General features: G+C 43.3%; 1 protein-coding gene across 1 annotated transcript in view; it reads left to right on the top strand.

The window, feature by feature from the left end:
- TNN (tenascin N) overlaps nucleotides 1-16,528 on the top strand; it is a 58,390-nt gene that overhangs the window by 19,200 nt on the left and 22,662 nt on the right. The window contains exons 7-9 of the mRNA XM_059903651.1: nucleotides 9,591-9,854; nucleotides 11,588-11,851; nucleotides 13,998-14,261. Of these exons, the coding sequence (XP_059759634.1) occupies nucleotides 9,591-9,854; nucleotides 11,588-11,851; nucleotides 13,998-14,261 (792 nt within the window). The remainder of the gene's footprint in view (nucleotides 1-9,590; nucleotides 9,855-11,587; nucleotides 11,852-13,997; nucleotides 14,262-16,528) is intronic.

The following is a 16,528-nucleotide window of genomic DNA, read 5'->3' on the forward strand; positions in this document are numbered from 1 at the left end:
AAGGCACTAATCCCATCGTGGGGGCCCCCATCCTCATGACCTCTTCTAAACCTAATTACCTCCCAAAGGTTCCACCTCTAAATACCATCAAATTGGAGGTTAGGGCTTCAACATATAAATTTTTGTGGAGGGACACAAACGTTCAGTGCACAGAAATGTTAATCTGCATTTGGCCTTGAAGCACTTTGTGTTGCATAGCCTCCTGGGGCCAGATGGGCCTTGTCTCCTCCAGGGGAAGGAGAAGTTAACAGTAAGGATGGTGAGACCTAGATTTGTTTAAAGTCGAGGTCAGGAAACCTTCTGTAAAAGGCCAGATAGTAAATATTTTCAGCTTTGGGGACCATACAGTCTCTGTTGCAACGGCTCAACTCTGCCATTGAAATGAGAAAACAGCCATAGATAGTATGGAAATGAACTAGCATGACTGTGTTCCAATAAAACTTGATTTATAAAAATAGGCAGTGGGTCAGATTTGGCCCATGGGCTCTAGATTACCAGCTCCTGGTTTATATTACACACGGCCCTCCATTCACTAGGATTTTTTTTTTTTTTTTTTTTTTTTTTTTTTTTTATTTTTGGCTGTGTTGGGTCTTCGTTTCTGTGCGAGGGCTTTCTCTGGTTGTGGCAAGCGGGGGCCACTCTTCATTGCGATGTGCGGGCCTCTCACTATCGCAGCCTCTCTTGTTGCGGAGCACAGGCTCCAGACGCGCAGGCTCAGTAATTGTGGCTCACGGGCCTAGTTGCTCCGCGGCATGTGGGATCTTCCCAGACCAGGGCTCGAACCCGTGTCCCCTGCATCAGCAGGCAGATTCTCAACGACTGCGCCACCAGGGAAGCCCCCATTCACTAGGATTTTGAGTGCTGTGAAAAGAAAGAGCATGTGGGTCAGCCTTTTTAAGACAGTGGAAGTTGGAATGGAGAAGAGGCTTCCCCTTTCACAGGTGGGCGTGGTGCAAGTAAAGCACCCCAGATCACGGGGAGCCACTGGGGTGTGGTATTGCTGGGGGTGTCAGGCACAGAGCTAGGCTTTGGGGGTACAAAGGTAAAAGCACAGTTTGTGCTCATATGGCATTCACAATCCTCTGGGTAGAGGAGACAAGTGAAAAAGACAAAGTGCAGTGAGTTATGTTCCAGAGCAAACAAATAACCCTGGAAGTATGGGAACCTGAAAAAAAGTGGGGGTAAGAGGAGTCACGGCAGCCTATAGGAATAGGTGACCCCTGAACGGAATCTAGAAGGATGTGCGGCTGTTAGCAGTGAGAGCAGCATATGCAGAGACCTAAGGTATGGAAATATGACAGGTTGGTTTTCTGTCATGTCTTAATATGCACTTATGTTAATAATGTCATCTTTAGTGGTGTTTATGGCGGGTAGGTCTGTGAGGGGGTGGAGTAGGGAAGATGAGGCTGGGGCGTTGAAGCCAGCATAGAATCCCAGGATAAATTGTTTGTCCTTTCATGTCAGCTGTCTGTGTGTCTTTCATGTCAGGTGTCCTGTGCTCCTTCTAGCAATTCCTCCCTTGGCTGTGTATCCCACTGAGCTGGCCTGGCCGAGCTAGCAAGTGATGGTGCACAGGTTTGAAATGCAGCTGCTATCACAGAAAGCTCAGTTTTTCAAGGAGGTGGTTTTTGAAACAGGATCATAAAGGCATGCTAATCATTGCACCCAATTCCTTGTTCTTTTGACTTTTTAAGAGTTTTTATTTTTGAGGAGAAAGTGATATTTCATACCTCAAGTGACATTAGTAATAAAAAAGAGCTCATATTTCAGCACTTACTATGCAATATCTCATGTACTATTCACCATAACCCAGAAGTGTAGGTACTGATAGTTCCTTCTTTGTAGAGATGAGGAGACCAAGACTTAAGTTATACAGTTTGTCCAAAGTTAGCAACCAGGAAATAGTGTAGCCCATGTTTCAACCCAGTTTAACTGCATAGAAACCCAGACAGATTCTACAAGTCGGATTATTTTTATCAGCCTAGACCTCAAATACCTTCACTTTAAAAGTCTCCCATTTCTATGGCCTCAGACATAATGTTTTATATGGAAAGAACTGACAGGTCCTACTTCTGGGATATTTTTCTTCCAAAAGAAAATGTTAGAGCGGTTGCACAGATTTATTGAAGTATAATTGCTTTCAGGTACAAGGAGCCAGGAACTAAAAAGAGTGTATTATGTAAACCCAGGGTAAAGGAGAAATTTGTATGTGAAGACGAATTCTTTTTATCCAAAGGCAACTTGTGGAAAAAGTTTATAGAGTTGAGACTGAATATTGGCTTTGTCTGAATGCAAATAACTAATTCTTGGAAATTTCAGACCGCTTGCTTAATTAAACCCTTAAGTTATCCCAACCCTTGGCATATAACAGACTCTGAAATTTGTTGAGGTCATCATTTTGGTTGTTTGTGTGCTGGCCTTTCACGAATTACAGAGTTGGCAAATGATACACTCTTTCATCTTTCTTAAAGAAATTGACAGCCCCCAAAACCTGGTGACCAACGGGGTGACAGAGAACACGGTCACCGTCTCTTGGGACCCAGTGCAGGCCGTGATCGACAAGTACCTGGTGCGCTACACCTCTGCTGACGGAGACTCCGGGGAGTTTCCGGTGGGGAAGGAGCAGAGCAGCACTGTCCTGATGGGCCTGAGGCCAGGCGTGGAGTACACGGTCCACGTGTGGGCCCAGAAGGGGGACCAGGAGAGCAGGGAGGCCGACACCAAGGCCCCGACAGGTAATGGATCATGCATCATCACTGTGTCACTGCTAAGCTGATGTCTGTCTAGGTTGGTTTTCCTTCTCTGACCTTGGCTGAAAGGGAGGCTCAAGGATGAGCAGGGTGGTATCCTTGCATAGTAAATTGTGTACCCCTTTCTTCCATTGAATGGCTTCTCTTAGAATGCATAGCTTGTCCTGTTTGGTTAAAGACCAAAGTTTGGTCTTTAAACATTGACATTATTGCTCATTGTCCTTTGTTCTCTGCCTGTGCACCTGCTTTGTTATTAATGCCTAAAGGCTTCACCTTCATAAAGAATAAATATGAAGAAAGCACAAGTAACTATCATGCTGAGGGATGGTTGATCCAAAACCAAATTTTCTTTGCTCCTCACCGGTTTAAAGCCTTTCTGTGAAAGACCTACAATAACAAACCCAAAACAATTAAGAAAATGGTAATAGGAACATACATATCGATAACTGCCTTAAATGTAAATGGATTAAATGCTCCAACCAAAAGACATAGATGGGCTGAATGGATGCAAAAACAAGACCCATATATATGCTGTCTACAAGAAACCCACTTCAGACCTAGGGACACATACAGGCTGAAAGTGAGGGGATGGGAAAAGATATTCCATGCAAATGGAAATCAGGAGAAAGCTGGAGTAGCAATTCTCATATCAGACAAAATAGACTTTAAAGTAAAGACTATTCCAAGAGACAAAGAAGGACACTACGTAATGATCAAGGGATCAATCCAAGAAGAATATATAACAATTGTAAATATTTATGCACCCAACATAGGAGCACCTCAATACATAAGGCAAATGCTAATAAGAGGGGAATCGACAGTAACACAATAATAGTAGAGGACTTTAACACCCCACTTACACCAATGGATAGATCACCCAAGCAGAAAATAAATAAGGAAACACAGCCATAAAAGGGGAAATGGACAACCTGGAAGAAATGGACAAATTCTTAGAAAAGCACAACCTTTCAAGACTGAACCAGGAAGAAATAGAAAATATAAACAGACCAATCACAAGCACTGAAATTGAGACTGTGATTAAAAATCTTCCAACAAACAAAAACCCAGGACCAGATGGCTTCACAGGTAAATTCTATGAAATATTTAGAGAAGAGCTAACACCTATCCTTGTCAAACTCTTCCAAAATATAGCAGAGGGAGGAACACTCCCAAACTCATTCTATGAGGCCACCACCACCCTGATACCAAAACCAGACAAAGATGTCACAAAGAAAGAAAACTACAGGCCAGTATCAGTGATGAACATAGATGCAAAAATCCTCAATAGAATACTAGCAAACAGAATCCAACAGCACACTAAAAGGATCATACACCATGATCAAGTGGGGTTTATCCCAGGAATGCAAGGTTTCTTTAATATATGCAAGTCAATCAATGTGATAAACCGTATTAACAAATTGAAGGAGAAAAACCATATGATCATCTCAATAGATGCAGAAAAAGCTTTCGACAAAATTCAACACCCATTTATGATAAAAACCCTCCAGAAAGTAGGCATAGGGGGAACTTACCTCAACATAATAAAGGCCATATATGACAAACCCATAGCCAACATCATTTCAATGGTGAAAAACTGAAACCATTTCCTCTAAGATCAGGAACAAGACAAGGTTGTCCACTCTCACCACTAGTATTCAACATAGTTTTGGAAGTTTTAGCCACAGCAATCATAGAAGAAAAAGAAATAAAAGGAATCCAAATAGGAAAAGAAGAAGTAAAGCTGTCACTGTTTGCAGATGACATGATACTATACATAGAGAATCCTAAAGAGGCTACCAGAAAACTACTGGAGCTAATCAATGAATTTGGTAAAGTAGCAGGATACAAAATTAATGCACAGAAATCTCTTGCATTCCTATACACTAATGATGAAAAATCTGAAAGAGAAATTAAGGAAACACTCCCATTTACCAATGCAACAAAAAGAATAAAATACCTAGGAATAAACCTACCTAAGGAGACAAAAGACCTGTATTCAGAAAACTATAAGACACTGATGAAAGAAATTAAAGATGATACCAACAGATGGAGAGATATACCATGTTCTTGGATTGGAAGAATAAACATTGTGAAAATGACTCTACTACCCAAAGCAATCTACAGATTCAATGCAATCCCTATCAAACTACCAATGGCATTTTTCACAGAACTAGAACAAAAAATTTCAAAATATATATGAAAACACAAAAGACCCTGAATAGCCAAAGCAATCTTGAGAAAGAAAAATGGAGCTGGAGGAATCAGACTCCCTGACTTCAGACTATACTACAAAGCTACAGTAATCAAGACAGTATGGTACTGGCACAAAAACAGAAATACAGATCAATGGAACAGGATAGAAAGCCCAGAGAAAAACCCACGCACATATGGTCACCTTATCTTTGATAAAGGAGGCAAGAATATACAATGGAGAAAAGACAGCCTCTTCAATAAGTGGTGCTGGGAAAACTGGACAGCTACATGGAAAAGAATGAAATTAGAACATTCTCCAACACCATACACAAAACTAAACTCAAAATGGATTAAAGACCGAAATGTAAGGCCAGACACTATCAAACTCTTAGAGGAAAACATAGGCAGAACACTCTATGACATAAATCACAGCAAGATCCTTTTGGACCCACCTCCTAGAGAAATGGAAATAAAAACAAAAACAAATGGGACCTAATGAAACTTAAAAGCTTTTGCACAGCAAAGGAAACCATAAGACGAAAAGACAACCTTCAGAATGTAAGAAAATATTTGCAAACGAAGCAATGGACAAAGGATTAATCTCCAAAATATACAAGCAGCTCATGCAGCTCAAATCAAAAAAACAAACAACCGAATTCAAAAATGGGCAGAAGACCTAAATAGACATTTCTCCAAAGAAGATATACAGATTGCCAATAAACACATGAAAAGATGCTCAACATCACTAATCATTAGAGAAATGCAAATCAGTAGTACAATGAGGTATCATCTCACACTGGTCAGAATGGCAATCATCAAAAATCTACAAACAATAAATGCTGGTGAGGGTGTGGAGAAAAGGGAACCTTCTTGCACAGTTGGTGGGAATGTAAATTGATACAGCCACTATGGAGAACAGTATAGAGGTTCCTTAAAAAACTAAAAATAGAACTACCATACGACTCAGCAATCCCACTACTAGGCATATACCCTGAGAAAACCATGATTCAAAAAGAGTCATGTACCACAGTGTTCACTGCAGCTCTATTTACAATAGCCAAGACATGGAAGCAACCTAAGTGTCCATTGACAGATGAATGGATAAAGAAGATGTGGTACCTATATACAATGGAATATTACTCAGCCGTAAAAAGAAACAAAATTGAGTTATTTGTAGTGAGGTGGATGGATCTAGAGACTGTCATACAGAATGAAGTAAGTCAGAAAGAGAAAAACAAATACCATATGCTAACACATATATATGAAATCTAAAAAAAAAAAAAGGTTCCGAAGAACCTAGGGGCAGGACAGGAATAAAGACGCAGACACAGAGAATGGACTTGAGGACACGGGGAGGGGGAAGGGTAAACTGGGACGAAGTGAGAGAGTGGCATTGATATATATATACACTACCAAATGTAAAACCGATAGCTAGTGGGAAGCAGCCGAATAGCACAGGGAGATCAGCTTGGTGCTTTGTGTCCACCTAGAGGGATGGGAAAGGGAGGGTGGGAGGGAGATGCAAGAGGGAAGAGATATGGGGATATATGTATATGTATAGCTGATTCAATTTGCTATACAGCAGGAACTAACACACCATTGTAAAGCAATTGTACTCCAATAAAGATGTTAAATAAATAAATAAATAAATAAATAAAACCTTTCTGTGGTGCTTATTTTTGTTTCTGCTCTTTGGATGAGCGTTTTATGCAGAAATAATAACGTTTTATTAGCTCAAACTAAGCAAATGTCTAGTCACTTCTAGCCTCCAATATGTATCATTTTAGTAATTAAGATGTCTACGTCCATGCAATTGTACGTACTTTATGTAACTTTAAACCTGCTCCTCTCCATCAGCTTGGGCCTTTTGTGGGCTAACTGCCTGCCGTTGAAGGGGGCATGCTTGGCTTCTCTTGTATTTCCAGTCCATTCTTTAAGCACTGTCCTTCCAGAGTGCAAACTCGAGTTCCTGGCCCATTTATGTTTGGTACGTGGGAGGTAAGGGGTGTCGGGAGGAGGAGAGGTGAGGGATCTTGCTTGACGGTAATAGTCACGGCTGGCTTGGGTCTGTCATGGGGCCTAACAAGGGTTAAAACTAACTTTCCCTTCATGGAACACTTCCTTGTGTTCTTCAGAGACACCTCATCTGTCCTCTTTCACTGTAGTGATTCTGTAGATACATGCATGTCTCCTACTGGTCTCCTACTCCCCTCTGCCCATACATCTGGGGGTGCCCTCCAGTGCCCTTCTCTGGTGAGGGGTGAGGTGACCCCACCTCACCCCTCTGGGTGATCCTCTTGGACAGCTTCTAAAACAGCCCCAGGTGGGCTCTCCTTTCTCTGGCCCACATCTGGTCCATGAGGGACACACATGCATCCTTTGTCCGTGCAACCAGATGTATGGGTCTGTTGCAATGCTGCAGCCTCTTGTTGCTCTGCAGCAGCACAACCAGCTATTTTCTCACCTCTCAGATGTTTTAGGCACGTGTCAGACACCAGCCCACGGTGTTCCCCAAGCTTTGGGCAGGGTTTCTCAGCCTTGGCACTGTTGATAATTCTTTGTTGCAGGGGTCTGTCTTGTGCATTGTAGGATGTTTAGCAACATCCCTGACCTCTACCCATTTGATGCCATGAGCCTCCCGATTCCACAGTGAACTGAGAGAACCAAAAATATCTTCAGACATTGGTGATCACCCCTGGTTGAGAACTTTTGCTCTGGAGTATACATAAGCAGCTCCGTAAGGGATCCCATTGCAACTGCTTATTCGAGGCTTGGCTCTCACCCATGGGACTCACGGTGTAACTCTCTCCAAAGAAATCCACTCTTTTAAGTCCCACCTGTTTGTACTCTCCAGCCTCTGTTGTAGTCTGGAGTTGGTTGGTCAATCAAAGGCCACAAAACTTGTTGGTCCTGCCTTGGCTGTGGGCCCTCAGGTTGGAAAGTAAATACCAATTTTCTTGGGGGTCACAGCCTAAACCAAGATAAGAATAGTCCCACTTGAACATACCGTTGCATATATGTGATAGGACCTTAGGGTAATGGCTTTTGCAATGAACTATAGGCATACCTCAGAGATGTTGTGAGTTCGGTTCCAGACGACCACAATAAAGTGAACATCACAATATAGAAAGTCACATGAATTTTTTTGTTTCCCAGTGCATATAAAAGTGGTGTTTACATTGCACTGTATCTATTAAGTGTGCCATAGTGTTATGTCTAAAAAAGTATATAGCTTAATTTAAAAATATTTTATTGCTAAAAACTGTTAATCATCATGTAAGCCTTCAGCAAATTGTAGTAACATCAAAGATCACTGACCACAGATTACCATAACAAATAAAATAATAATGAAAAAGTTTGAAATATTATGAGAATTACCAAAATGTGACACAGAGACACAAAGTGAGCAAATGCTATTGGCACATGCAGAATGATGCCAGTAGACTTGCTGGATGCAGGGTTGCCACAAACTCTCAATCTGTAAAAAGTGCAATATCTTTGATGCATAATAAAGAGAAGCACAATAAAATGAGATATGCCCGTATGTGGAACAAAGAAACGCTATTATTTTCTTGGTGAATACATATTCGAACACCTTCCCTGTGTGTAGTATGGAGGAACATAATCCTGTACATTCATAAAATATCAACAAACTGATATCATTTAAAATAGCTTATGATCATTGGACATCCACTCTCTGCCAAGAGCTGTCCTAAGGGGCATGTTATTAACTCACATAATACCCATCTCTACAGGGTATACACTAATATTATCTCCGCCTACTTTTTTTTCCTATAAGCACTGTGATACTTTAATATTTTCAAGGCCCCTTTCTTCTTATTTATTTGTTTATTTATTTATCTTTGGCTGTGTTGGGTCTTCATTGCTGCGCGCGGGCTTTCTCCAGTTGCGGCGAGCAGGGGCTACTCTTCATTGCAGTGCGCAGGCTTCTCATTGCGGTGGCTTCTCTTGTTGTGGAGCACAGGCTCTAGGTGCACAGGCTTCAGTAGTTGTGGCATGCGGGCTCAGTAGTTGTGGCGCCCGGGCTTAGTTGCTCCACGGCATGTGGGATCTTCCCGGACCAGGGCTCGAACCCGTGTTCCCTGCATTGGCAGGCGGATTCTTAACCACTGCACCACCAGGGAAGCCCTCAAGGCCTCTTTCTACATGACATTTTTTGTCTTGGTTTTCAGAACTACTCAGAGAGATACGTACAATAACTATTAACAACTCAATGTTACTAATGCGGAGAAGTGAAGTGCCTTGCCCAAGTTCACAAAACAAGTTAGTAATTTATGAAATGAGAGGCATGCATGGAACATTAGTTCTTGAAGGAACCTTGGAGTCCATCCAACTGGAAGTCCAGATTGACAGATCAAGAAGCTGAAGCCCAGCCAGAGGCAGCAGAGTTGTCCAGGGCCACAGCTCTTCTGACTCTGGGCCCTACTGCTCACTCTGCTGTCCTGTTCTGCCTCCTTGAAAACCCACAAGTCCAGATGTAGAAAGAGGTCTACATCCATGAAACAACTGAAAACTGACATGTGAGATAGGAAGATTCTAAGAAAAGGAAGCTGCCCCAGCCCAAACAGCATGGCCACAAGATCTCACTCTAGTAATAGTGTTTATTGATCCTCATTTTCCTTTCAGACATTGACAGCCCCAAAAACCTGGTGACCGACCAAGTGACAGAGAACACGGCCACCATCTCCTGGGACCCGGTGCAGGCCGTGATTGACAGGTACTTGGTGCGCTACACCTCTGCTGACGGAGACTCCGGGGAGGTTCCGGTGGGGAAGGAGGAGAGCAGCACCGTCCTGACGGGCCTGAGGCCGGGTGTGGAGTACACGGTCCACGTGTGGGCCCAGAAGGGGGACCGGGAGAGCAGGAAGGCCGACACCATGGCCCCAACAGGTAATGGAGCATCGTTCTTTGAAAATGTAAGCCCTGTCATACTGTCTATGGCAGGTCAAGTTTTGTTTTTCTGTTCTAAAACTGGCAGAATTGATGATTTATGGAAGAGCAGGATGGTAGACTTCTGTCAAACCACACACCAACCCTCACTCCGTTTTTACACATTATATCATAATGAAGAGCTCATATTTGGCCTCGTACTTTGATCTTGTGAAGGTAAATGGTGATTGGTTTTATCCACCCACTGTTCCTCCAACTGTGTATTTCCTTTGTGATCAATCATTAAATATTTCTTCTTGGAAGGGAAGAAATAAAAAGAAACCACATGTTAGGATCTGTGAGCTAAGTACTTTAGGGAAATGGCTTTTGCTGTAATCTCTTTGGAACAGGGAAGTGTTATTCCTTTCTTAGTGGATAAATCCTCTTTTGAGTACTGTGTGCTCCATTCTGAGGATCCTAAGCTTGCATTTTTATACAGTAACGGTTCCTACTTTTTAAAGTTCTTTCATCTCTGTTTCCTCATTTTTTAAGAACAGACTTATTGAGTTATAATTTACATACTATAAAATCCACCCTTTTAAAGTGTGTAATTCAGTGGTTTTTAGTATGTGCAGAGTAGTGCAACCATCACCACTGTCTAATTCAGAATATTTTCATCACCCCAAAAGCAACCCCCATACCATTAGCAGTCTTTCCCATCCCTACTTCCCCCAGCCTTAGGAAACTACTACTTTCTGTCTCTAGAGATTTCCTTATTCTGGACATTTCATATAAATAGATTCATATAATATGTGGCCTTTTGTGACTGGCTTCATTCACTAAGCATAATATTTTCAAGGTTCATCCATATTGTGGCTTGTGTCAATGTTTCACTTGATTGCTGAATAATATTCCATTATATGGATATAATACATTTTGTTTATCCATTTGTCAGTTTATGAGCATTTGGGTTGTTTCCACTTTTTGGCTATTATAAATAATGATGCTACGAGTTTTTGTGTACAAATTTTTGTATGGGCATATGTTTTCAGTTCTTTTGGCTATATACTTCGGAGTGGTATTCCTGGGTCATATGGTAATTCTATGTTTAACTTTTTGGGGAGCTGCCAAATTGTTTCCAGAGCGGTGGCACTATTTCACGTTCCTACCAGCAAGGAATGAGAATTATATTCCTCATTTAGTTGGTACTCAGAGGACTTTGCTGAGACGGGTAGAGCAGGAATCAATATGCCCATTTTACAGTTGAGAAACCTCAGATACAGAGAAGTGAATGATTTCTACAATTCACAAAGTTAGCTGATGATTCATGGAGTCTGATTTGTGGAATATTCATGGAATATTACGGTACCTTAAAATCTGTTTGGCAAGGCCCACATTTTACAAATGAGGAATGGAGACCCAGCCAGAGGCAGCAGAGTTGTCAGGGCCACCGCTGGCTGATGGCAGAGCTGGGCCTAGTTCCCTGTCCCCAGCCCAAGGCTGCTCCTGCACCTCCACTCTGCGTCTCAGGCTGGGACTGGAATGTAGCTCTTGTGACTCTGATCCAGTGCTCATTCTGCTGTCCTGTGCTGCCTCCTTGAGGATCAAAGAGTCCAGCTGTGGTGAGATCTACGTCCATGAAACAACTGAAAACCCACAAAGGAGATGGGAAAACCATTAGAACGGAGGCTACCTCACCCAAGAGACATCGTCTCACTCTTTGGTGCTTATTAATGGTGCACTTTTCCTTTCAGACATTGACAGCCCCCAAAACCTGGTGACCGACCAGGTGACAGAGAACACGGCCACCATCTCCTGGGACCTGGTACAGGCCGTGATTGACAGGTACTTGGTGCGCTACATCTCTGCTGACGGAGACTCCGGGGAGGTTCCGGTGGGGAAGGAGGAGAGCAGCACCGTGCTGACGGGCCTGAGGCCGGGCGTGGAGTACACGGTCCACGTGTGGGCCCAGAAGGGGGACCGGGAGAGCAGGAAGGCCGACACCACGGCCCCGACAGGTAATAAGAAAAAGATGGTCAATTAGAATTGACTTTTGAGGGTGTGAATTTGGGTGCACATGGTGCCAAAAGATGCGGCTTGAGTTGAGAGACTTTGCAAAGAGAATCTTAAAGATCAAAAAAGACAGTGAGTTCTAGTGGTGACCTCAAGTGCTGCTCTTCCCTGACAGTGACAGCTGCCAATGGGGAACCACTCAACCAACCAGAAGACAGAAGTAAAGTTGTGCAGTGGCCGTGTTTTTAGCAGACTCAGCAAAGACACTGATAGGCTCTGGTCATTGCAATGCTCCTGATAATACTTTCAGAATGATTGCTTGGGAAGTAGCCCCTGATAAAATGATAAATTAGATACCCTGAAGTCATGGCAGATGTTTAATTGATTGTTTTGATGTACCATAATGTTGCTAAGAAGACATTGTTCCTCCCACATTTTAGGGAGCTGAAAGCCAAGAAAGCATGTCAAGTTTATAATGAGCAGTCCTTTGAGATGGAGAACCAGGGGTTACTTTCTTCCTCGACTCCCACCAGGCTCTCTGGATGGGAATACCATTGCCTTGTGCCAGAAGGGCTCTAGGAGATAAAAATCGCAGTGATGGGGTGGTGGGTATCTTTTACATGGCTTCAAAGCTTAGGTTTTCCCAAACATTTTCTTAAAGAAATTGACAGCCCCCGAAACCTGGTGACCGACCGGGTGACAGAGAACACGGCCACCGTCTCCTGGGACCCGGTGCAGGCCGTCATCGACAAGTACCTGGTGCGCTACACCTCTGCTGACGGAGACTCCGGGGAGTTTCCGGTGGGGAAGGAGGAGAGCAGCACCGTCCTGACGGGCCTGAGGCCGGGCGTGGAGTACACGGTCCACGTGTGGGCCCAGAAGGGGGACCGGGAGAGCAGGAAGGCCGACACCACGGCCCTGACAGGTAATGGAACATCTTTCTTCGGGAATGTAAGCCCTGTCCTGTTAAGCCTATGGCTGGTCATGTTTTGTTTTCCTGAACTCACACTGGCAGAGTTGATGATTTATTGAAGAGCATGATGGCATTCCTTCATAATAGACTACAAGCCATCTCTTATTTCCCTTTAACTGGTTTCTTTACAAGTCAGGTCCACCCGGCAGTCTCCAAGCTACACGCCTGCCATGACTTCATGGTATGTCCAGCCACTGTTCCTCTGAGTGTGTGAATGTTTTGTTCAGTATTGAGGGTCTCCTGTTGAGTTTGTGATTGGAAACAGGAAATGAAATGAAATGTCATTCATGTTAATCATAATATGTTCAAAATTCAACTTCAGAAAAGTAGACTTTATATCCACCAGCGTGAGTAGTTGTATGTGGTTTACTTTACTGTAAATGAATCATATGATAATTCTAGTTTGGAAGAGAAGGGTAATTTCTATGTTATGCTCCTTTTTTTTTAATCGAAGTGTAGTTGATTTACAATATTGTGTTATTTTCAGGTATAATTTCTAGGTTATATTCTCATTTTATTGTGAAAGACATGTATGATTATATTTCTGTGCCATGATTTAGCCAGCAAACCAGCATTACAAGTGAATCTATATATGCGAAAGGATATTAAAACTCGATTTTCATTTTGCTGAGTCGTTGAACAACATATATTGAGCATTTTCCATGGGCCCTTTTCCTTACTAGGCAGTGGGAGCCCCGAGGGAGTAGAATACAGCCCTCTTCCTCTGGGAGCTTACATTTGCATCTGGCTGGTAGAATCTTCTTGTATGAAATGGGAGGTCTTCGTTGACATGATGCTAGAAACACAATTATCAGTATTAGCTGCTTGTGAGCAGAGACCATGTCTTCTTGAACTTGACCCTGCACACTGCCTGGGCCCATGCCTTACATATAGTGGGCGTTTTGACATATGCTTATTAAACGAAAAAAGAAATTTGTTTTGCTAAACTCTTGGTAGAGGTAATAGTAGAGATGCTTAGATTTTGGTCTACTGTGCTTTCTCCTTGAGGAGTCAAAGTCTTTCTGGGGAGAGAAGACATATGTCCATGATGTAGTTAGAGCATGCAAGATGGAAAAACCACAAAACCTGAAAGGGTGTCACCCCAAGAAAAATGGCTGTGAGCTTCTGCACTCTGTGGCCTATAAATAGTGCATATTGATCAGCATTTTTCCTTTCAGACATTGACAGCCCCAAAAACCTGGTGACCGACCAGGTGACAGAGAACACAGCCACCGTCTCCTGGGACCCGGTGCAGGCCGTGATTGACAGGTACCTGGTGCGCTACACCTCTGCTGACGGAGACTCCGGGGAGGTTCCGGTGGGGAAGGAGGAGAGCAGCACCGTCCTGACGGGCCTGAGGCCGGGCGTGGAGTACACGGTCCACGTGTGGGCCCAGAAGGGGGACCGGGAGAGCAGGAAGGCCGACACCAAGGCCCCAACAGGTAACGAGAGAAGAGAAAAGCAAACTAGGGTTTTTACTGTGGGCTGATCTACTACGGTTGAATTATGGCACTGCTGCTTTTGTGGCCCATGACCTCAAGGACTGTGGACTATTTTAGGAGAGTTTGCTGTAAAAAAAACTCTGTTCACCTAAAGAAAGAACAAAGCACACTAATGGGCTCAGTACTGAGCAGTTCCATGAATGCCTGAAAACTGTTTTCCAAAACCTGTGTTTTTAATCAGTTATAGGAAATCATAGGGAATAAGGTAAAGCCAATATAAAATTCTTAAAAACACTGGGTTAAAGTACTTTTTTGCAGCAAGCTATTTTATTTATTTTTTACTCACTATATAGTGCTTAGTTTAAAGGAACAAGTGTTACCCTTGGCAGCTGGAGCTCTGTGTTCATTTCAACATGTAGCTAAATTTTAATGAACATTTCTAAGTGCCAGGCCTGGGCTACAGCAGTGAACAAAATAAATATGCTTCCTACTCTCTTGAAGTCCAGTGGGAAAGACAATCAACAAGCAAACACATTTATAAGTATAAATTATAATAAGTTCTATGAACAAGGTAAACATGGTGTAGGTGTAGAGAATAACAGGGCAAGGATGGAATGGGGGAGTAATAGTTAAGATACACATCGACAGAAACACCCAAATAACAGTGGCTTAAAGAAGAAAGAAGTTTATTTCTCTCTTGTGGAATGGTCAGAGTGTAAGGGACCAAGGCTGACAGGGGAGCTCCGTGGTACAGGAGGCCTGTGCTCCTTCCGTACTGTTGCTCAGCCATTCCTAGGGAGTTGCCTGCATCTACATGGGCATCACCTATCCTCCCTCCAGCCAGTGGAAAGGGGTAATGGAAAGGGAAGAGCGTGACGGCACCGCACACATCACTTCTCACGTTCCGCTGGCCAGATCCAAGACACAGCGCCAGACCTCAGTACAAGGGGGGGCTGGGAAATGAAGTCTTTAGCTGGAGGGCCGTGTGCCCGGCTTACAGTTCTGTTCTACTATCCCACCCAACACAGTGGCCACTAGCTACATGTGGCTCTTTAAATTTTAATTAATTAACAAAAATTTAAAAATTATTTCCTCAGTCATACTAGCCACATTTCCAACTGTCAGTAGCCACATGTGACTGATTGCTACTGGATTGGGCAGTGCAGGTTATGGACTATTCCCATCGTTGTGGAGAGGTGTGTTGGACAGTGTGCTTGCAGAGGAAGGGGAGAATGTGTATTGGGGAAAAGTAGCCATTTTGGGCAGAGGGAAGAATATGTGTGATGGCCCTGAGCTGGAACAGCATGAGATGGTTGAAGAACTGAAAGGAGGCTGGTGTCGCTGGAGCATAGAGGATGGGAGAGAAAGTGGCATGAGACGATGGGGGAAGGAGGAAGGGTCAGATCATACAAGACCACACGGTGCTTCAAAGAGGGAGCGTGCTACATTTATCAGAAGAAGAGTGGCATGATGCGATATTCATTGTTAAACAGTTATTCACACCAGAGTGAGGAGAATAAATGGAAGAGATGATAAGGGTAGGAGGGGGAAGTTTAATAAAGTCGGGGGAGAGGTGGTGATGATTTGGACAAGTGTGATGGCAGTAGGGATGAGAAAAGGGGATATCTGGGCACATATTTTGGAGGCGTAAATGACAGTATTTGTTGATGGATGAGGTGTGGGACAGGAAGAAAGTGAGGGGCCAAGTATGACCTGTGTTTCTGACTTGAGTAACATGGAAGATTGGGGCATCATCTTCTGAGCAATAAATAGGTTTGAGGAGGAACGTTAAGACTTTTAGATATTTGAGCTTGAGATACTCATGAGATTCCTTGGTTAATTGAGTGACTTATTTATTGATTCCACAAATATTTATTGAGTGTCTAATACATGCTAGGCACTGTGGTGGATATGCTGTTGTAGATACAAGTCAAGGGCTCAGAGTTGATACAGATTGGGGAGCTATGAGCATCTGGCTGGTATTGAAAGCTGTGGACATGGGTGAGATCACCTGTAGAGAGAGAGGAAGAGAGGAAACCTTGAGCACCCTGACATTTTCAGGTTGCTGATGAAGGAGACTGAAGAGGGGGAGTTAGGGGTTAGGAGAAACCCAGGGGAGTGTGTAGTCATGAAAGCCAAGAGCCGAGAGTGTTTCAAGACAGAGGGAGTGGCTCAGCTCTGACAAATGCTGCTCAAAGGTCGAGCAACGTGAGGATGGCAAGTGTCCATAGGATTTGGCAACATGAAGTTGTTGGTGACCTAGACTA

The sequence above is a fragment of the Balaenoptera ricei genome, chromosome 1 (assembly GCF_028023285.1).
Source record: "Balaenoptera ricei isolate mBalRic1 chromosome 1, mBalRic1.hap2, whole genome shotgun sequence".
NCBI classification, from domain to species: domain Eukaryota; kingdom Metazoa; phylum Chordata; class Mammalia; order Artiodactyla; family Balaenopteridae; genus Balaenoptera; species Balaenoptera ricei.